The sequence below is a fragment of the Uranotaenia lowii genome, chromosome 3 (genome assembly GCF_029784155.1).
Source record: "Uranotaenia lowii strain MFRU-FL chromosome 3, ASM2978415v1, whole genome shotgun sequence".
NCBI classification, from domain to species: Eukaryota; Metazoa; Arthropoda; class Insecta; order Diptera; family Culicidae; genus Uranotaenia; species Uranotaenia lowii.
This window is the reverse complement of record NC_073693.1, coordinates 87,791,513-87,813,450: the sequence shown is the minus strand read 5'-3', so window position 1 is coordinate 87,813,450 and position 21,938 is coordinate 87,791,513. Positions and strand designations below refer to the sequence as shown.

The window sequence follows — 21,938 nt, the reverse complement described above, 5'->3', positions numbered from 1 at the left end:
CATGCCCCATCGGAGGCTACCGTTGCTATTCGTCACGTGGCTTATCGACGGTGATCGACATACTTGGTGATACATTTTGAACGTCGCTCCCTCAATCATTCCCGAACGTCTATCCTCGCATCATTGTTGATAATGCTCGTTATTGATAGACGATCATTAATGTTTCAAAAGGAAAAATCTGAATAAATACCAGGACCACATGTTCAAAAAAGCTGTAACACATGCTGGACAGTTCATTGCGGTTACTGTGTGGGACCAATCTGTTAGCCACACGCACACTGCCTTGACCACTGTGGAGTGTGTCGCCTTTGTCGGAGTTCAACCCGATTCTCACTCTCTGCTGCACGTACACGCGAGGCGAGCAACGCTGCCCGCTTTTCGTGGATCAGCTTTCGGCTGAGCAAGTCGCATGTGTCTCGCTCGCGTATGGGGTGATTCGCTTACTATGAAGTGGAAGTTGCACATTGGCGACCGTAACAGTGAATTTTGGACCTAATTTTAGTTGCTTAAGTAGTGAATCACCCCACGCGAGCTTCATTTTGTTAGTTTTTATTTCTCAAAGTAAAAGTTGTTGACAAAAAAGTGAAGTGCAGTAAAAGTGTATTGAAGAAATATGGTGAAACAAGCGTGCTGGGAGTCCGCTTGGTGGAGGCAATCGGCGAGACTAGAATCCGCCGGAAGAACGAAATTAAGATGCAAGCGCGTTGAGAGTCCGCTTGGCATCAAATCGAAAAATGGCGAGACGAGAGTCCGCCGGGAAAATTCTAAGATGCAAGCGCGTTGAGAGTCCGCTTGGCATCAGTTGAAAAATAGCGAGACGAGAGTCCGCCGGAAAAGCAAAATAAAAGATGCAAGCGCGTTGAGAGTCCGCTTGGCATCAATTGACTTAATGGCGAGACGAGAGTCCGCCGGGAAAACTGAAAACATGCAAGTGCGTTGAGAGTCCGCTTGGCATGAACTGAAAACGGAAAGACGAGCGTACGATAAGGAAAAATATAAGAGGCAAATGCGTTGAAGGCTTGGCATCAATTCGGATAGTGGCGAAAGTCCGCTGAGAAAATTAGAGGAAAAAGTGTTCGCTATAGAATGTAAAAAGAAACCAAGTGCGTTGAGAGTCCGCTTGTCAAAAATACGTAAACGTGTGCTTGAAGGGAAAAGCTATATGAGATTCTATCTCAAAACTTCATAAGTAACAAATTTTGTCAATAATTAGAATAAAGCATTCCGGTAGACTACTTAATAATAAAATTTCGAGATGAGAGTCCGATAGAAAACGAACATGGCGTTCAGCGTCCGCTTATCCATGATTAGGAAAGCATGTTGATTGTCTGATTGTTAAAGATTATGAAAAGCACACAGTTGAAAATGCTAGTTTTCTTATTTTTTCGGAATAAGAATCGAATAAAAAGAACAAATTTATAATAAAAGACAGAACGATAAGAGGGAAATATATAGTAATAAGTTAAGTGTGTAGAAATGTTAACTAAACACGAAAAACAAATCAAAGAAACCGATATATATCAAACAAGCTTAACCGCTAAGAAGATTGCGAACTTATAATTATACGAATGGAAAAATAAATGAATATATACTAAAAGGAAGAATGATTTATGCTAATTTTTGTATGCTCATTTCAAAAAAAAAAATTAAATAAAAGGAAAAAGGAAGAGAGAATACTAAAAGTCCGCTTGATAAACTTTGTATTGCACTTAAGAAGATTTTTGGGGCATGTTTAGTCCGATAATCGATTAAAAGATAGACCATGCAAAGTAGAGCGCACTAATGATTTTGTTTGGATTCTTCTAAGTTTTCAATACGTTTACTCGGTCTACTTGAAGCGTTTTCAACGGAGGTAAAATGGAAGCAGTAGAGGAACACAAAGTGTGGTAAAGCAGGCCAACTCGAGCGCCTCAGTATGTCATCAGCCAAACAAAGTAAAGAAAGTAGAAATCAGTTTGTTGAATTGAAAGTACGCTTCTAAATTCTAAAGAATTACGCGTTGGAAATGCCCTTTGGAATTAAATAATAATGTAAGCTTGTAGACAACTTAAAGTGAAGAGGGGATCTTTGTCCGTTTAAATATTTAAAAAAGCGAATATAACTTTTAAGACAATAAGTTTTGCCGAGGGAAGCGTGAGGGGAGTCCGCTTAATGGCTAAAAAAAAACGCTTTGAGATTTCGTTTCTTTTGTCAAATGAACATGATGCCGAGTCAAAGCATAAACAGTTTAAAATTTGATTTTGGCACTTATTTTCAAAAGTTATGGGAGCCCGATTGAAAATGTTTCAAAATATTAATGTTAATCTTTTAACTAGATGGGGTTTTCTAGAAACCCGCTCTTTAAACAAACGCATGGATAAGCAAGCGTTTTTGAAGCGACCACGGATTCAAAAATTCATTCAAAAAAAATATTTTCCTTCGAAATAAAGGAAGCAGGCCAGATTGGAGTACGATAACTTTCACGTTTTGTATCTCAAATATATTGAAGTTTATCATATTATTCGAAATAATGAAAAACAAGCGATAACAAGAAAATATTATTTACGAAATTATTTATACAAAATAAAACAAAGTTTTCCGATATTGATAACCATTGCTTCAAATCAGTCGGTCAGTTAATGACGAAAAAAAATCTCATTGTATGTAGAATTATTAATTTTGGTTTGACTTGGAGGAAAACGTAAACTGAATCCAAAATCTAACCAGTGGAGATTCATGCGAAATATAAAAATATGTCGAGCTAAATGAACGTTGACGAATCGGTTCATGGAGGAAAAATGTAACTAGAAACCACCTTAATGTCGCCTCGATAACCGAAATGTTGTTTAACAGACAAGCTGTTTAAATGTTTTTACATAGTTTTGATTATGCATAAAGCAAAAACTCTGATAACCAGGAAAATAAAACGTATATATTAAATACAGCTATAGCATATGCTCCAAAATAGAAGCATTTTCATTAAACAACGGGGTTTATGGAGATGGTTATTTGAAGTCAACATGTATTTATCGAATGTAAGATCCGGATGGAATGTTTTTCAGAGTGAAGAGAATACTCTAGACATATTACCAAGAGTTTGATTTTGATAGCCATTTTAAAATTCGTGCATAATTACAATCATTACGTTGAGTAATGCGAGGATGTCATGGTCAAGCTGCTATGAAAAAGTTTGACGCTCAGAAAGTATACAAAAAAAAAGTTATCACTCAGAAAGCATAATGGAAAGAAGTCTTATGAGGTTAATTAATGATTTAAATATCCGCAGCAATTCAACGTCGGCGCCCCTTGATTGATAAGCTGGGCCTTTCCTTTCGGATGCAATCATCTAACGTGAACACCAGTACAGTTTTTAGTTTACTCAGCAGGTTTGGTGCTCGCTCTAATTGCCAAACGTACACATTTATCCAGAAAAGTACAGATATTTGGTCTACATTTGGGTACAAATACCATACGTGCAGAAGAGAGATTTTGGGATTTTGAAAGAAAGACTACAAAGACATTAAAATCGAACAAAACATATAAAAAAGACCAAATCCAGATTCATATTCAGACATCAATAATATTATATTTATTGGTATGGAGTTTTGAATGTCAAAACGCTTACAGAAAAATATAAGAGAATTTGAATTAGAAATATAATATTTAAAACATGGAAATAACAATACTTTGTTAATAGTTCTAATGGTCACGAAAATACAAATATATCTCGGAATAACACTTATCGGTATTGTTAAGAAAAAAAAAAGGACCCCTAAGTATAGAAAAAGAAAGTACAGATTTCTATGTGGCAACGCTGGTGCTCGTTCGTTCATGCCCGCCGGAGCTAAACTGTGTTTTCTTTCTCGTTTTGCGATTACGCACACATGCAAAATTCGTGCATCGGGAGCACGAAGATTGTTTATCATGTCGGAGTTATCTACTCCTTCAGGCAATGGAATCGCCAACGAGTTTGAGTGACTGTTAAGCATAGGCGCGAGTGAGAGGTTGTTAAAATCTAACTTTCAACAGAACATGTGAGTGTGAAACTGTAGCTTTTTCGCTTCCATTTCCATCGTCTCCATCCAACATGACAAAATGTCTCATATGCACAAGCGGACACTGAAAGATTACACTGAAGATCAGCTTACTGATGTTGATACAACTTATGCATTTCTGATTTCTCTGTGAAGATTAGAAAAGAGTTAAAAAAGGCCAGGGAAAATTAACAGTCAATTAAACTTTATCATGTTTTTCGGTCGGGTCATATATTCGTTGTCTGCACCACTTTGATGGATTCGTTGAGATTCTGAATTTCGCCGTCCAATGTTCTGAAAATCAGGTAAAACTCTTATGTAGTACATGTGAAGCACGTTATGCGATCTCGTGTCTAAGCGTCTAGTATATCAGCAAATTTTTGGGTCATCTGGACTCTGGACTATACTTCAATTACTTGCTGGATCTTAAAAAAAAAAGTGAAGCTCACTTTTCTGTTTAACGAGAATGATAGCAGAAGTCCATGGTGAGGACTATAGGGAAGACGGTAAAAGAAACTGAACTAGTTTAAAAGCAAAAACTTTGATTTAACTAGTTCAGTAAATACCAGGACTATTAAAAAAAATTAAATTAAAATCATCCAGCATCAGCTCCATGAAATAAGTTAGTTTCTTGAAGATAAACTATCTACTACTACTGATAACCATGTAGCACTTCCACGGTTATTCCAGTTCTTTAGTAGGCAGCTATGGGTTGCTCGATGTCGTTTTGTTAGTAGAAGCATATTTGTAGATTGAACTACCAAAAGGCTTCACTAGAAACTTTAAGGCATTAAACATTTTGAAAGTATGCATAACAGTTGATGTAAATATGGAACTTTAACTGAAGTCTTGGGAGGAGGATAACCCCCAGATTGTTGACATGTTCTAATTAGAATTGAAACAGTCTGAAATTCAAATAAAAAAAAAACACGCCAAAAACATCGCTATTTGTAGAAAAGCGGGTGATGAGTAAATAACAATCATTTTAAGAAATGGAGAAACTACTTTTACTAGAAGTAATTTAAGTCCTTATAGCAATATTTAAAATAAGGGAAATTTAAATGCCGAGCCATCTCCCGTTGGCCAGACGGATAAAACATGCTTCGATTGTGAACTACAAAACCCTAAAGAAAAGGAACATATCTTGTTCATTTTTTTTTTTCTTTTAGAGAAGAAGGAGGATGTGTGGGACCAATCTGTTAGCCACACGCACACTGCCTTGACCACTGTGGAGTGTGTCGCCTTTGTCGGAGTTCAACCCGATTCTCACTCTCTGCTGCACGTACACGCGAGGCGAGCAACGCTGCCCGCTTTTCGTGGATCAGCTTTCGGCTGAGCAAGTCGCATGTGTCTCGCTCGCGTATGGGGTGATTCGCTTACTATGAAGTGGAAGTTGCACAGTTACCTAGTCATGTTTTTGTCCTTCTAAGCAAAGCGAAAAATTAAAAATCATCTGATAGCCTACATAGATTGCTCAGAACTGATACATATCAGTTATGATCCTAAAGGTTGAAAGTCGTCAAGGGAAAGAAATCAGCATAGAGACGTTCGTTGCTGATAGTCTGCGTCCTTTTTTACCTCATCATGTATCGCAAAAGTGTTTCAAATACGGAAGCGTCGTTGTCATGCATGATTGTTTGTATGATTTGGTTGAAGAAGGAAAATTTGACTGCTTTGATTTTTTGGCTCTGAATGTAGTCAAGCATGACTTGGTGAAAATGATTGATTTCTGGAAGACTACTTTGAACAGTGGTGATATCCGAGCTTTAATATATTTCGGAGAATGAGTTGGAAAATGTAATGAAAGGAGCTGCCAAAAAAGAAAATTCCTGGACCAGATGGAATATCGTCTAAGTTTTACTCGATTCGTTTTGAATTTCAAACCATTAAAAATGATTTGTCTGAATGGTTTGAGTGATCTGAATGGTTCTTTGGTTCCACCGAAAGAATTCTCTGCTGGAATCATAATCCTTATACCTAGACTAAGGTTGCCAGAATTTTTCCACTCCCATCCGGGCCTGGCAATTCCGGGCTTTTTTTCAAAAAAAAACCTGGCAAAATCCGGGCATGGATTTCAGTTTTTCAAATCCAAAAACCGGCCAAAAACCGGGCAAAATGTGGGTGTTATTATATATAAATGCAAAGGAAAAATGCAAAAAAAATGAAATTAATATTTTATTATTGTAATTGCAGACTTCCAAAAACTTTTTGGAACACCTACAGTGAGGGGCAAAATAAAGTGTCCAAATTATTTTTTTTCAATTTCTTTTATTTTTCTGGCTAAAAATCAACGAAAACACATCATAATCATTTTTAAAATATTGTTTATTATGTTCTTTTCAATTTTTGTTAATGTTGCGCTGGAAAAAAAAGAAAGTTTTTCTGATAGAAAAAAAAAACAGTTAATATTCCAAAAAAAAACAGGGGCAAAATAAAGTGTCCAGATCAGTACAGCTTCAAAAAATTCAAACTGAAGGCAAACAAGAACGATTTAATAATGGTTATTATGGCCTCCATCAGCCTTCAACACCTCCTGCAAGCACTTCGGCATACTTTCAACAAGGTTGTGCAAGTGTTGTGGGTCAAGTTCTTCCCACGCATGCTCCAGTTCATCAAAATAAGTATTTTTATTTGTCACACCAGTCTTATCAATTAGAGCATCGAGGATGGCCCACAGATTTTCGATGGGGTTAAGATCAGGACTTTGTGGGGCCATTCAAGGGGTTTGATGCGGCAGGAACGGAAAAATGACTTCGTCAGATTGGCCGTATGCTTCGGATCGTTATCCTGTTAACCGTGGCCGTGGCCGTATACTACGGATCGTTATCCTGCTGTAAAACGAAGCGCTCTTCGAGGCCCGTCTTGATGAGGGATACTTCGAAATTTTCCCGCAGGATTTTGCAATATGACTCAGCTGTCATGATTCCGTCAATTTTTACCAAATTGCCCACCCCACCCCAAGAAAAGCACCATTACACCATTACGTTACCTCCTCCGTGCTTGACTGTTCCTTGGATATGGCGGTCTTGGAGCCCCTCACCCGACTTGCGCCACATATGATCCCGCTTCTTCCGGTTGAATAGCTCAAACTTGGATTCGTCGGTCCACAACAATGTTTTCCACTGAATCAAAGCAATCGAAAGATTCCTTTTAATTCAACCACGGTAAATGAAAAGTTCAGATACCGGTATTTCGATAGCAACTTACTATCTTCTTCAGTAAGCGTTTTCGATTGATATCGAGCACGGAGCAACGGAGGAAGTAACGTGATGGTGTGGGGGTGCTTTTCTTGGGGTGGCTTAGGCAAATTTGGTAAAAATTGACGGAATCATGACAGCTGAGTCATATTGCAATATCCTGCGGGAAAACCTCGAAGTATCCCTCATCAAGACGGGCCTCGAAGAGCGCTTTGTTTTACAGCAGGATAACGATCCGTAGTATACGGCCAATCTGACGAAGTTATTTTTCCATTTCTGCCGCATCAAACCCCTTGAATGGCCCCCACAAAGTCCTGATCTGAACCCCATCGAAAATCTGTGGGCCATCCTCGATGCTCTAATTGATAAGACTGGTGTGACAAATAAAAGTACCTATTTTGATGCCCTGGAGCATGCGTGGGAAGAACTCGACCCACAACACTAGCCAACCTTGTTGAAAGTGTGCCGAAGCGCTTGCAGGAGGTGTTGAAGGCTGAAGGAGGCCATGCCCATTATTAAATCGTTCTTATTTGCCTTCAGTTTGAATTTTTTGAAGCTGTACTGATCTGGACACTTTATTTTGCCCCTATTTTTTTTTTCTGAATATTAACTGTTTTTTATCTATCAGAAAAACTTTCTTTTTTTTTCCAGCGCAACATTAACAAAAATTGAAAAGAACATAATAAACAATATTTTAAAAATGATTACGATGTGTTTTCGTTGAATTTTAACCAGAAAAATAAAAGAAATTGAAAAAAAATACTCACTGTGAATATTTAAAGGTTTATAAAAGTAAATCAGCAAAATTATTTGAAACAACTGTTGAAAATTTCCATACCGTTTATTGATTTTGCTGAAACTTACTAAAAAACTTTGATTTTTTTTTGGTTTTTTTGTGAAAATTGTCAAAAAATCCGAGCAATATCCGGACTTTTTTCACGATATCCGGGCAACCGGGCCGAACTGGATTTTCTAGAAATTTTGCATCAAATATCCGGGCAAACCCGGATAAATGCGGGCAATCTGGCAAGCTTAACCTAGACCCTTATACCCTTATACAAAGTCCATCACTGTTTTTTTATGGGAACTTTTTGGTTTTTTCGGAATTCAAAATCAATTCATTCAATGTTTTAAAAATCTGTATGCTTCTGCGTATTCTCGTATTTTGTTCAGTGGTTTCATGACTAAAAAATAAAAATCGAAAGCTCTGTAAGAGACGGATATCCACTTAGTATGATACTGATTGTCCTCTAAATAGATTCAACTATTTAGTTATTTCAACTTTTAATGGTCAAGCATTATCCGAAAAAAAAACTATGAGAAACTAACAAAGGATATGGTAACGGACCTATTTTGGACCGCTTTGGGAAGTGGCTATTTTGGCGGTATTTTGGTCCACTAGAATTTTATTTTGGACCACCCTTAAAGTAAATAAGTTTTTTTATTTCTAAATTTTGCTGTATTTACGACAGCGATTGATGCGCAATTGATGGCTTGCCAGATACTTAAAAAAAGCGGAACATTTAACGATAAAAAAGCGGGACACAGCCGGAAAAAGCGGGACATTTGAGAATCTGATGAAAAAAGCTTAATTGTTTTGCCAAACTTCACGTAAACCACGTAAACCATAAGCCTACGTTATTGATAAAAAGTACACTTGGGATTTTTTTTAACGCGGATTGATTTTGCTCAGTTTTTCTTACATGACTTATATTTACACGCTTTTTTGTCATAAGCAAGGCTATTATCCCCGGTTCTCGCAAATTGACACGTTTTATACAAGGTTGCCAGAAAAAAATCTCTGTTTATGCGAAAAAAAATTCTGGCTTTCTGTGATTTTACCTTGAAATTCTGTGACAGAAACACTCTGAGTTTCTTTGAAAAGTCATGAAGAAATGAGTCTTTTTCACGTTTCCCTTAAGAAAAATCCATTTGCATTACCCATCATAGCATGACTTTTCAAAACAAAGTAAGAAAGCAAAAATTTATGTTAACATAAAATTTATAATTTTGGAAATACGTAAAAAATTTAAAAAAAAAACTGTGAAATCTGTGATTATTTTCAAAATTTTATGTTCTGTTACACAGATTCTGTGATGAAAATTTCCTTAAAATTTTGTGAAACTTTTGATTTTTCTGTGATTTTGGCAACCTTGGTTATATGAGAGAAATATTTTAAGTCCTATATGTAGAAGGTGGATTTAATATCGCGTAAAACCCTTTGTGGAATAAAAAATATATTTCTAATTTGTGTTAAAAATTTGAAAACTCATGAAAACCAATGATTTGAAATGGAGGATAAAGTTTAATTTTTTCCAGTGTAAGTCAGTGAACTTTGTAAAAGTTTTCCATGAAAAAATCGGGACAATTTGAGGAAAAAGCAGGACAGCGGGACATTCATAAAAAAGCGGGAGATATCCCGCTTTAGCAGGACGGATGGCAACCCTAAATTATGCGAATAATTCAATTAATCTTGTCTTTCCTTATTCTTTTAGTAAGATTTTGTTTGTTCAATAAAAATAGAGTAAAAAACAGGAAAACTCTTCGTTATATAGTTTGACTCCAATGTTTTGAAAACTCTGACAGCACAGTGCAATCTCGACGAAATTTGTTTGGCAGTAATAAATTGCAATTTTCAGAAGGAAAATCTACTTCAGGCGACTCAATGATTAGTTAAGATACTATAACATCATCAACTCCGCGACATCAATTGATGCATTTTGACTTCCAAAACCTTAGTAGATTTGGAATGGCTTCAGTTCTGTAGAAAACATAGAGTCATAAAGATAAAAATGTGCGAAAATTATGCTTTCTAAAAACCAGTTTTTTTTGCTGAAAAATTCACAAAAATTCAGTATTATCTTAAAAACATCTTTTGTACTAGGAACAAAAAATAATGATCGTTGGTATAAATTTTTCAACAGTTTTTTAAATTGCATAACCACAGTGAAGTGAACTAGTAAAAAAGCGAGTTTAAGCTTCAGCGATTTGATTGAATAAAATAATGCCAAAATTAAAAACTTTGTTTGAGAATGAAACAGTATGCATAATTTTTTCATATCGTCTTGCAACGTCTTATTACGTTCAAGAACATTTACCAGCAAGTTTAATACCCAGTTTAAGTTAGGTGGTCCAAAATAAGTCCCTAAGGAATTAAGTAGGACCTATATTCGACATGGGTCTAACTGCTATTAAACCAAGTTTTTTTTGGTTCTTCGAGCTTGCAAACCAGTGTTCAAACGTGTTGTCATTACTATAAACAGGTTTGAAGTTGTTAAATTCATTACCTCTTGAAATTTGACTCCATTAATAGCTCGTCCTCCTGAAATAGCCTCGATCCGGTTCAATTGTGAAAAATCAAAACTTTATTTTCAATCTTCTCTCCCTTATCAGCTTATTTAAATGAAATGTTAGGTAGAATCATAAGAAGTTGCTTTAACTATATTTGTTACAAGTTTTCATGTTTGACATGGTTTATGGAAGAAATGTTGGAAAAAGCAGCAAGTTGGTCCAAAATAAGTCCGTTACCCTATTTCTATCTGAATAAACTAACATTTGAAAAGGAATCTAAACTTGGTTGGCTGTTTAATATATTCTTAGTTTCCAAACTATGGTATGTCTGTCAAGTGTTTCCCCTAGTTTCCGGTATCAAAAAAATTGTTGGACATTTTATGTGGAAACCTGGACAAAAATTCAAAGTTGAGAAAAACCAACTTTATTTGGGTTATGAAAAAAAATATACATATAAAACTTGTCGACATGGAATCAAAGGCAAAAGCATTATTCATAAAAGATGCAGTATTCGGAGGAATACGTTCTGATAGCGTCAACACAGGGCTTTTGAGTATTTCAAGGAGAAAAAAAACTTAAGCCGAAATTCACTAGAATGGTTGGAAACAGGATTTAACTTAAGTCACGTTAATAGAGCTAATTGTATTGTAAACAACAAAAAAAAAGTTTTTCGATTGTAACATTGGTAAATATGCAGATAATTTTTGTGAACCTTGTCAAACAGTCAAACAAAAATCAAAGATCATATTAAATAAGAAGATGATTGTAGAATGTGTTACAACGCCGGTTAAAACTAAGAACGAATGATTCCGAAAAAAATGTTGACGAATAACAAACAATATCAAATAGGAAAAAGCCGGCCTGTGGTTAGTAGCAAAAGTAATATCATACTTGATAAATACCGCAAAAGTCCCATTTGGAATATTTTGCAGAGAAAATAGATGGAACAACAAAAATGCATTTACTGTAAATTTCTTAATTTTGATCAATTTAAGTAAAAAGTATATAAGCAGCGAAGAAAAAAAAATCTAGTGTAAAGCTAAGGAGGTAATCTTGTTAGCAAGTCTGTTTTTAATTTAAAAAAAATTAAATAAAAGTGGCTCCATTCACAGCAGCCAACTTTTGGTTGAATTTGCAGTAACATAACTCACATGACGAGTGCATAAAAAGTGTTATACTACCATGCGAAACCCAGAATACTATCAGATTTGGCTAGTAAAAATTCTCAAAAAATTAAAAACCCGTGTATGCAAAAATATGTCGATTGAGGGACTCTCAATTTTACGGTCACTAAGCCCCCGACGAGGGATTGTTTTGAACTTCCCGTTGTTATTCTAAATCAGCACACCGGCAGAGTGGTTGTTGACCAGTGAAGCTGTTCCGCCAACTTGAGCGCAACAGATTGTTGCCCAGAATTGATTTTGAATGTGTTATTCCTGGGGGCCAAATTTTCCAAACATTGATAGCGTTGAATAAATAACAACCACTGAAGCAAAACAATGGCTTTCTTCCACCATCCACCAAGAATAAGCTGACTTGATGTCCTTCCTCACCTCGAAAATTTCAGGTGCAAATGAACCTGTACAGATTGTCTTTAGACGGTGTCTTTTTATACGAGTTTGTAGACGAAAAATAAAAAAATATTTGAACTGTTCAGTTTTTTTAATGCCAAGCACATCTTAATACAATAATAAATCTGGATTTTGAATTTGGAGGGTCCCTAAAATCATATGAAACACTTTCGAGATTTCAAAATTCAATTTGAAATTTTCCATAAAAAATTACACTCCAGCCGCCGTCCTGTGATTGCACAGCAAGCCAGTACTCCAGCATATTGAACGAAATTGCGATGGGGCCTTTGCTTACCTGAGCGTGCGGATTAGGGGTGCTCGAAATGTTGAGGGTGGATCCGCCGTGCTGCGCTCCCAGGGCCATCGTCGTCCCACTTCCCGTTCCGGTGGTGCCGAGCAGCGTCGTGGATGGCGAATTCACCGTCGGGATGCTGTTGCCTGTGTTGGTGCTGGTGGGTCGCAGTTGATTTTGTTGTTGTCGTTGGGGATTACTGGGGTTCGCAATTGCCGACGTCGATGAGGACGCTAGACCGTCTGGGTGGTGATGGGGATGAATATTGCTATTGCTCCCAGAAGCCGAGTTGCTGCTGCTGTTGTTGTTGTGATTGTTATTGTTGTTGTTGTTGTTGATGCTGCACGGTTCCGACATTTGCCGGTGGGCAACCTCGTGGGAAACTGTCGGTATTTGCTGACTGCTGTTTGCCATCGACGTCGTCATCGCCGTCGTTGGCCTCGTCATTTGAGCTACCGATGGGACCTAAATTTCAAACGACGATTTGCCGAACGAGGTAAAATAAACAAAAAAGCAGAACGAGAACGGGAGAATCTTGTTAGAAGATTATCAAATGCCAACTGTCGCAGTTTTGTGTGTGTCCTTTAATGGGCCAGAACTAATAGATTCAAGGAAGATATATCTATTCAACCGTGATTAAGTTTTTGGAGTGAATTTTCCTGTAGCTTTATTGTGCGAGAAAGCTGCTGTAAGAGGATGACAGTGACCTAAATTGAGGAATGAGGCCAAACGTTTATGTTGTTTGAACAAATCGGAGAGGATTTTTTGTGTCAAAATCAAATTGAATTGAATGTAAACGTTTGTAGAAAGTCGTGTTGCTTTGCGGCTGTTGTATGTTAGATAACTTAAGGTTTCCAGATTACCCGGATTTATCCGGGTTTACTCGGATATTTAATACAAAATTTGGAAATATCTGACCCCTTCCGGTTGCCCGGATTCCATTGAAAAATGCCCGGATTTATTCACTTTATTTAGCAATAGAAAAAAAAACAAATTGTATTGTTTTTTATTTTTTATTTTTGGTTGTCGATTTGGAAATCAAATGTCCAAAAAGAGATGCACAATACTAATCAAATTGAATTTAAAATAAAAAAGAAGTAATAGTTGTATTAGACAACATTGAAGATAAAAAAAAACATGTCTATGGCAACGTTTGTACTTTTGTTATTTTGGCAACACTAGGCAAAAAAAATAAAACAAAGTCATTCATTGATCCATTCTTGTGAGTGACAGACGTGCCATAGTGAATCTTTGAATTGAAATTCATAAGAATCGTAAAATCACGATAATGGCGTGGTTGGTTAAATAAGGACTGAACGCGCAGGTTGTCAAAGCTGTTGCTACGAACAAAATTGTTTTGATTGGGCCTCCGGTAGAAAGACGGATTGGCATAGGGAGCACAGATTTTAAAGGCTGCTACTACGAACAAAATTGTTTCTGATTTGGCCACTGGAAAAAGACGGAATGGCTTTGGAAGCGCAGATTTTTAAGGATGCTGCTGATGGTATGTTTTGGTTTAACCTTCCGGTGGAAAAATACGGAATTAGCTTAGGAACCGCAGATTTTTGAGGCTGCTTCTGCAGATTGTTTGTTATGATTTAGCTTTCCGGTGGAACAAGATGGAACTGGCTTGAGAAGTATAGATTTTTAAAGTTGCTGTTGCTGATGGTTTGCTTTGAATTGGTTTTCTGGTAGAATCAGATAGAATTGGCTTAGGAAACGCAGATTTTAAAGGCTGCTGCTTTGGATTTTTTTTTATTTTGATTTGGATTTTGAAGGCTTTTGCTGCGCTGCTGACTGTTTTAAATTGGCCTTGTGGTTAGGAACTGTTTATAAGAATTCTATCGAATTTGTCCAACTCTCGTATACAGAAACAGAGTGACAAGTAAAGCACAGTTTGAGAAAGCTGTTGCCAAGAATGTTTTCGGATTTTTTCCAGCTCTGGTAAACAAAAACAGAGCGTCAAAAAAGCACAGATTGAAAAGGCTTTTGTGAGGAATATTTTTGGATAGGATGAAGAATATGCAGAAAATAAATAAAATTTTAAGATTAGAGAGGCTTTTACGATGAATGGAATATAGAATTGAGATGAGGGATGATTGTATCATAAAATTTTGTAATTTTGAGAATAGAGTTGAGAAGGAATGTAGAGAACCTCTATGTAATAGAAGTTACGTCTGAAACAGAAAATTCCAATCGATACAAAAGAATTGTCAAATTCGATTCCAATCGATCCGAGCTTTTGTCGTAGAGCTTTTAGCACCTTTTAGCTTTCTAATTGGAAACTCAACAAAGGAGAGTATTTTTAATGCTGCTGTAGTTTAAGTTAATTATTTTATACAGTTGCGTTCAAAAAAGAATGAAATCGCGTGAAGCTGCGCACCCACTTCCAGCTTTGACAAGCAGTCATTTCTCTCTCGGTTGATATTTTTTCATGAAAATTTTACTCAATCTATTTCAACTATCCAACTAACACTCTACAAAATTTGAAGTCTTTACAATGACTGGAAACAAAGATACAGCTATTCCCGTAAAAAAGGGAAATTTGGAATTGTTTCACTAAATTTGCTGTATCTTTGACAATTTTCATTGAAAAATCTTGAAATTTGGTCCAAAGATGTAAAAATGTTTGATCTTAAACCAGGCCAAGTTTCGTCAAAATCGATGAACGTGATCAAAAATGGTGCCGGATAGAAAATGGGGATCATTATCGCCCAGCAGACGATTTCATTCTTTTCTGGACGGATGTTTGTATGGAAAACATCGTAATCCATGTTTTCTTGGTTTTTTCTTTTACAAAATCAAAATTTATCACAATGATTGTTGTAAATTGATAAAAACTTCATTCGTGCTTTGTTTCGGAAGGGAAAATGTTTCAACAGAGTTCAAACTAAGAAGAACAGAGTTTCAGAAATGACCTGCTAATTATACCGATAAACAAATTTGATACACAATTAAATCGAGTATTCTATTCGTTCTTGTGTTTCAATACCAGCTCTGTTGGAACAATTTTTATTTTTAAACAAAGCAGGAATTAAGTTCCTATCAATTTACAATTTTATTTGTGATAAATTTTGATTTTGTGAAAGAAAAAACCAAGAAAACATGGATTACGATGTTTTCCATACAAACATCCGTCCAAAAAAGAATGAAATCGTCTGCTGGGCGATAATGATCCCCATTTTCTATCCGGCACCATTTTTTGATCACGTTCATCGATTTTGACGAAACTTGGCCTGATTTAAGATCAAACATTTTTACATCTTTGGACCAAATTTCAAGATTTTTCAATGCAAATTGTCAAAGATACAGCAAATTTAGTGAAACAATTCCAAATTTCCCTTTTCTACGGGAATAGCTGTATCTTTGTTTCCAGTCATTATAAAGGCTTCAAATTTGTAGAGTGTTAGTTGGATAGTTGAAATAGATTGAGTGAAATTTTCATGACAAAATATAAACCGAGAGAAAAATGACTGCTTGTCAAAGTTGGAAGTGGGTGCGCAGCTTCACGCGATTTCATTCTTTTTTGAACGCAACTGTAGCTCGTTATATGAATTTATGACAAGGAGCAATTTTTCTCACTGCTCTGATGGTTCATGTTCGTTATTAGAAAACTATGTGTCTGTTAACAAAATTCAAGCCATTCACAGTTTATTGTGATCCACCGGGCATCAAACTCAATATTGTTTTGTTGAATTTATTGAGCGTTCACTTTAGAGCTTGAACATTGAGCCACAAAACAGTGCTGAGGATTTTAATGTCCAAGCTTTCGGCGTTGTGGCCAGATATTTTAATTTAAAAGGGAGTCGCTTCTCTCATATGCAGGTTCACTAGGGATGAGATGAAGGATATGGAGAAATTAAATAACTTCCCTCCCATGAAGGTCCAGAATAGCTAGCCAGGTATTCAACTCTGCACTCAAAATTTTAAAATCTTTATGAAATTCTGATCGTTGTCCAAGGTTATTCAAGAGTAACAATCTTAACACGTTCCATGCCATGCGACCCATATTCGGGTTACGGGTGTATTTCCTGGGAAGCCCCATACGCAGGGTTGCCAACATTTTTTTTTTTTTCAAAAATGAGGGAACTGGTGAAAAAAAATCAGGCAAAATCAGACTTCATTTAGGTAACGGAAATTTCGCTCAAAGTGATGACCTTTTTTTGGTCATTGCTCCACATTTTCACTCTTATATGTGCTGTGAGCCTACTTGGTTGAATTATTCTACTGCATCAAAGCAATCGAAAGATTCCCTTTTAATTCCCTTTTTCAAAAATCAATTAACGGGAATCTTTCGATTGCTTTGATTCAGCCACATTTTATTTTTTTCACTTAAGCTTTGGTGCCAACTCCAGTTCCTTACTGCCCATTTTCATGACATTCGAAAAAAATCAGGCAAAATCAGGCATGTTTTCAAAAGTCAGGGAAAATCAATAGCTTTTCAGGTTGTCAGGCAGAGCCTCGAAAAATCAGGCAATGCCTGAAAAATCAGGCACATTGGCATTTCTGCCCATACGTCACATTTAAAACTTGTGACGCTCTCTTACTCAAGTAAACCGCTCAGTTTAGCGACATGTTGCAAATCTTGAAGTTGTTTCTCCTAACATTTTCGCTCTGAGAATTTTTTTTGGGCCAGGCTAATAAAACTACCAAAATGAGCATGGCGATGAACGTGAACTAATCTCAGGTTCAGAATTCTGGAATAGTTTTTCGAAATTTTCTGGCTTGTTGATAATTTATTTGATGTTTTTTTTTAAATGTATAAGTTTTTCTCGGTTTTTCAACGGTTTTTTCTAGGTTGAAAATGATTGGTTAAAGCCCCAAAATGTATATCAAGCGTTTCTCAAATCTTATATACAGGTATAAAATCATGGCAAATACTTCAGCGGCTTTAAACACGTAGCCTTTTTGCATCAAATTGACAGGCTTTCAAAAATTTTTGGGACGAATCCAACAAAATTGGCATCTATTCATTGGTTTGCTTGATAATTTCAACAATTTTGAAATAAATGTCTGGTTAACACAAATACGAGATATCTCGTGTTTTCACTTACAACGAGTGTGAAATTTGATAATGAAACAAAACTATATTCGACAATATTCAACACAAAACTTTCAGTTTATCAAAGATACTAAATTTTTGGAACTTTTTTATATAGTTTCTGAGAAAAAAAAAATCGAATGTAGATGTTTCGAAGTTTAAATTTCTAAATTCAAGTGTTTATTTGACCCATGATGAAAATTTAAGTTTTTCTAGAATTTATACAGAGTTGTAGAAAAAAATTTCAGTTTGTTTTGAAATATGTAGAAAATACAATGAAACATGATATCAAATCAGCTTATTAACTTGAATGGGTGTTGGGTTGGTCTTACAAAACTCGAAATCATTAGATGAACAAAAATATTTAGCTTTTTCATAAGTACAGTCAAGCAGAGACCTTTTGAGAAAGAACGTTTTTTATACAAAACAATGAATAATTTTAGGCCTAGCTCTAGCTCAGTCCAGTGGTCGGCAACCTTTTGAGTCAGAAAAGCCATAGACTTTAAATTTTCAACATATCAAAGATTGAATGAGCTACACTAAAGAATAACTGTTTTTGTATTATTTAAAAAAAATTAACAATACAGATAAATGAATGATCAATGAATATATGTTTAACGAAAATAATTTAAACATTCGAACATTTTAACATAAGCAGAATATTTAAAGTTCCTTCGCAAAGAAAAGCTTTAAAATAGTAAAGTTAAGGGAACTATTTTTTTTAATCATCAAGCTTTTTTTATGCCTTTTCCCCAGATTTACATATTCCTTTCTAAAATCCAAAATTAAACTTAAATTAATGTACCCGAAAATCCTAATCTTCAAAAACTATTTTCATGACAACTGGAAAATAATAATTTTTTGAAATTTATGAATATATTCAGAAATCTTATTTAATGTCACATGGCATTCTTCAGAATTGTGCATCCAATTGAATGAAGAATAAAATTGATTACACTGTAGATCAATGCTCGATTAAGCTTAGATTACTGGAAAAAAAAATCTGTGGTTTGACTAGTATAAATCTGTAATCATCTGATTTTGTAGCCTTCATTAAATATTCGTGACAAATGATAAATAAACAAAACATTTTATCAGGCAACACCAGTTCAAAATAACTTTTTAAGTTTCAATACAAAAATTAATAAAAATAAATCAACGGTGATCAACTCTTAATAAAAAAAATTTAAAAGAATGTGTCGGTTTCTAGAACTTCGTTCATAATTTGTGCTGTCAATGCTGATTCGTGTTTGAAAAGCTCTAAAACTTGAATTTGTTTTTCAAAATTCTTAGTTTTGGATTTTTGTAATTGAATTTGATGTATCTATTAACTTTTTGACCCGTTATTTATTGAGCTAGCTTTCCTGATATTTTTTCCAGTCATTAGATTTTCAAATTTTATACTTTAAACCAGGTATTATTCGGGAAAATCAACAAAAATCTAAGTAGGGGTGATAAGGGCTATAACATGTAAATTACATCATTGTTTCGTGTTCAGACACTCAAATAGTCTATTGCCCAATTGGATATAACTTGAAAAAGTAGATAAAAACATTTAAAAATGCATTTTAAATTTTTTTTCCAAAAGCTGAATACCAGTCACTGTGGGGGCATAAAGAGAACCCCCCTGGCGCAGTATAAGCACCATTAATCGGGGCACGATGAGCGTGTTCTGCCGGGGAATCTAGCAGCGAATTTGAATCGATGAAGTCAACTGAATCATAGAATTACAGCTTGACTTGTTTCATCTGAAGATTTGGCCAATTGGTAAGGTGTCGGAGAGGCAATAAGTAGACTTGAGTTCGATTCCTGTTCGAGGGGACGGGCGAACAGAGCACTATTAATCTGGGCAAGATGAGCGTTTTCTGCCGTATAATCTAGCAGCGAATTCAACTCGATGAAATCAACTGAATAATAGAGATACAGCTTGACTTGTTTCTACTAAAAAAAAAATACTAAAAACAAAAAATAATACCTACACGCAAAACTTTTTAAAGGCTTTGCGCAAAGGTCACTTTACTTCATGCAGCGTACAGGTTGATTAGGTCTTGTTAGGAACCCTTATCTGTAGAGCAATTGGTTCATGTGCATAAAAGTAGAGCCAAAATAGCGGATTTTTCCGTTTCGCTAGAACAAATAGAGGCTTATTTCCATCCAAACTTGAGGGTCGTTGAGTGACCCATAGATTTAAACAAATAAGCTTAAATTTGGTGTGGTACTTTCAGACAGGCCTAAGAATGATTTCGGTCCCAGGGGTTTTTGATTCCGGAACATACCTCTGTTTTGAACCACCCAAATGTAACCCCCGAAGACTAACAATATGGCGCAAAGTTAACTGAGGAGTTTTGGAGAAATGAAGGGACCAATATAAAATTCTTGCTGGGCGCTGGGAGCTGTCAAACTTTGAACGCGTTTTTCTCGAAACAGAAACTTTCTGGACCCTGCCTTCTCAACCTCAAACTCCAGCGACATCTTTTGACTGAGCTGAAGCATCTGGTAGTCCCTTCTTTGCGCAGGTTGGCTCCTCTAACTGATGGACTGCTAACCGCAAGTAAATATTGAGAGTACCTCTCTTAAACTTACTATTTTTTCCAATCCAGATGAATCTGGGCCTAAAACCTATTGAAAAGTAAGTTACAGGGTCTGACAATTGAACTGCTACAAAACTTTAGGAGTGGTTATTACGAAGTATACAAAACCGAGTAAGATGACACCTTGTCACCTTGTTAACATTATGTCTAATATGTCAAAGGATATTTTTGTTAATTTTGTAATCAAGTTTTTTTTTTTAAAGTAGTCCTCGAACCTTAACGTAGTGCTTTGATTGCATAGTTCCAGGCTGTGAAACGGTAGAAAGACATATTTCGTGAGTTGTCCAATGGGTGTATGTATTTTTTGTATTTTAGAAGTCTGTGTTTGCTGGTAAAGATAGAACTTGTACACAACAGGGGTTTGAGTAGTTAAGGTTACTCGGTCATTTGTAACGTGGAGACAGGCAGGTTACCCAAAGTACCCATGTATAGTATGGTGGGAATCGTCAAGCTACAGTGGCGACACCTACCATGGTGAATATCATAAAGATGCACCCTGGGAGAATTTATTGGCGTAGTAACACTAAATTGGCGATAGATTTTAATAAACCGGATCAAAATCGCCGACGGATCTTGGAAGATGATCTTTAGGCCCAGCCTTACAAGATCCTAAGATTTCAAGGCCTCTCAATAGAACAGAAGCAAGAGCGGGTAGAAAGGGCGAAGGCGCAGCTTACGCGGTTTGGAGAATATCGTGAAAAAACAGAACTACAGATTTTGGTTGCCAGAAAGATCACGAACCTATGAAAACGAATTAAAGGCCACAAGACGACAGAAATCTGTCTTATTAAAGGTCTGGGTCGGAATCGCCCGTACTTTCCTGGTGAAGATCAACCGAACACCTTGAAAAGGTGTAGATCTGTCAACTAACGTATCGAAAATAGTTCTACGGCATGTCATCGAACTGTGGACACGTCACAATTTTGGTTTTGGTTGGTGGTTTTTCAGCAGAACTTCACATTGCACAATGGGGAAAAAGTGTACAAATCGCGAAAAAATTTAATATCTTTCGTCCTACATGACCCAAATCTATGAAATTATACTTTCCTTTTGTGAAAATTACAGGAAAATCTATTGCACATAGTTTCAAACGCCGCACAAGCTTGCAAACGGAGATATAGTGCCTTTTTAACCCTTAATTCCCCTATATTTTGTAAACATTCCAGAAAAACACTGTTTTGAACCAGAGAATTTTGAACGAAAATAGACCTATCGTGTGTTATTTTTTCTGAGAAATCGAATGAAGGCTGTTTTGGCCACCGCATGCTACACAAAATGGAGTTATGGCTATTTTTACCCTCAATTCCCCTATATTTTTCAATTATTTCTGAAAAAAGCTTGTTCGGACTTGAAAATTTTGAACCAAATGGGTTGTATCTTGTGTGGTTTTTCCGAGCAATCGAATGAAGGCTGTTTGAGCCACCGCACACTTCGAAAAATGAAGAAACGGCTGTTTTACCTTCAATTCTCCTCAATTTTTTAAATGGTTAAGAAAATGCATGTTCAGACTTGAAAATTTTGAACCTTTTGGAACGCATCTTGTGTGATTTTTTCCGAGGAATCCAATGAAGGCTATTTGAGCCACTGCACGCTTTGGAAAATGGAGTTATGGTTGTTTTACCCTCAATTCCCCTACATTTATCAATAATTTCAGAAAAAAGCATGTTCGGACTTGAACATTTTGAACCAAATGGGTTGTACCCCAAGGAATCCAACGAAGCCTATTTGAGCCACCGCACGGATTGCAAACAGAAGTTATGGCTGTTTTACCCTCAATTTCCCTACATTTTTCAAATTGTTAAGAAAATGCATGTTCGGACTTGAAAATTTTGAACCACATGGAACGTATCATGTATTATTTTTTTCAAGGAATGCAACGAAGCCTATTTGACACACCGCAAGCATCGGAAACAAGAGTTATGACTATTTTACCCTCAATTCC

At 36.1% G+C, this 21,938-nt stretch overlaps 1 protein-coding gene across 3 annotated transcripts in view; it reads right to left on the bottom strand.

Annotated features, from left to right (window-relative positions):
* Positions 1-21,938, bottom strand: part of LOC129755641 (5-hydroxytryptamine receptor-like) — a 443,410-nt gene that overhangs the window by 99,156 nt on the left and 322,316 nt on the right. For all 3 annotated transcript variants that reach the window (XM_055752243.1, XM_055752244.1, XM_055752245.1), the window contains one exon: positions 12,368-12,829. In XM_055752243.1, the coding sequence (XP_055608218.1) occupies positions 12,368-12,829 (462 nt within the window). The remainder of the gene's footprint in view (positions 1-12,367; positions 12,830-21,938) is intronic.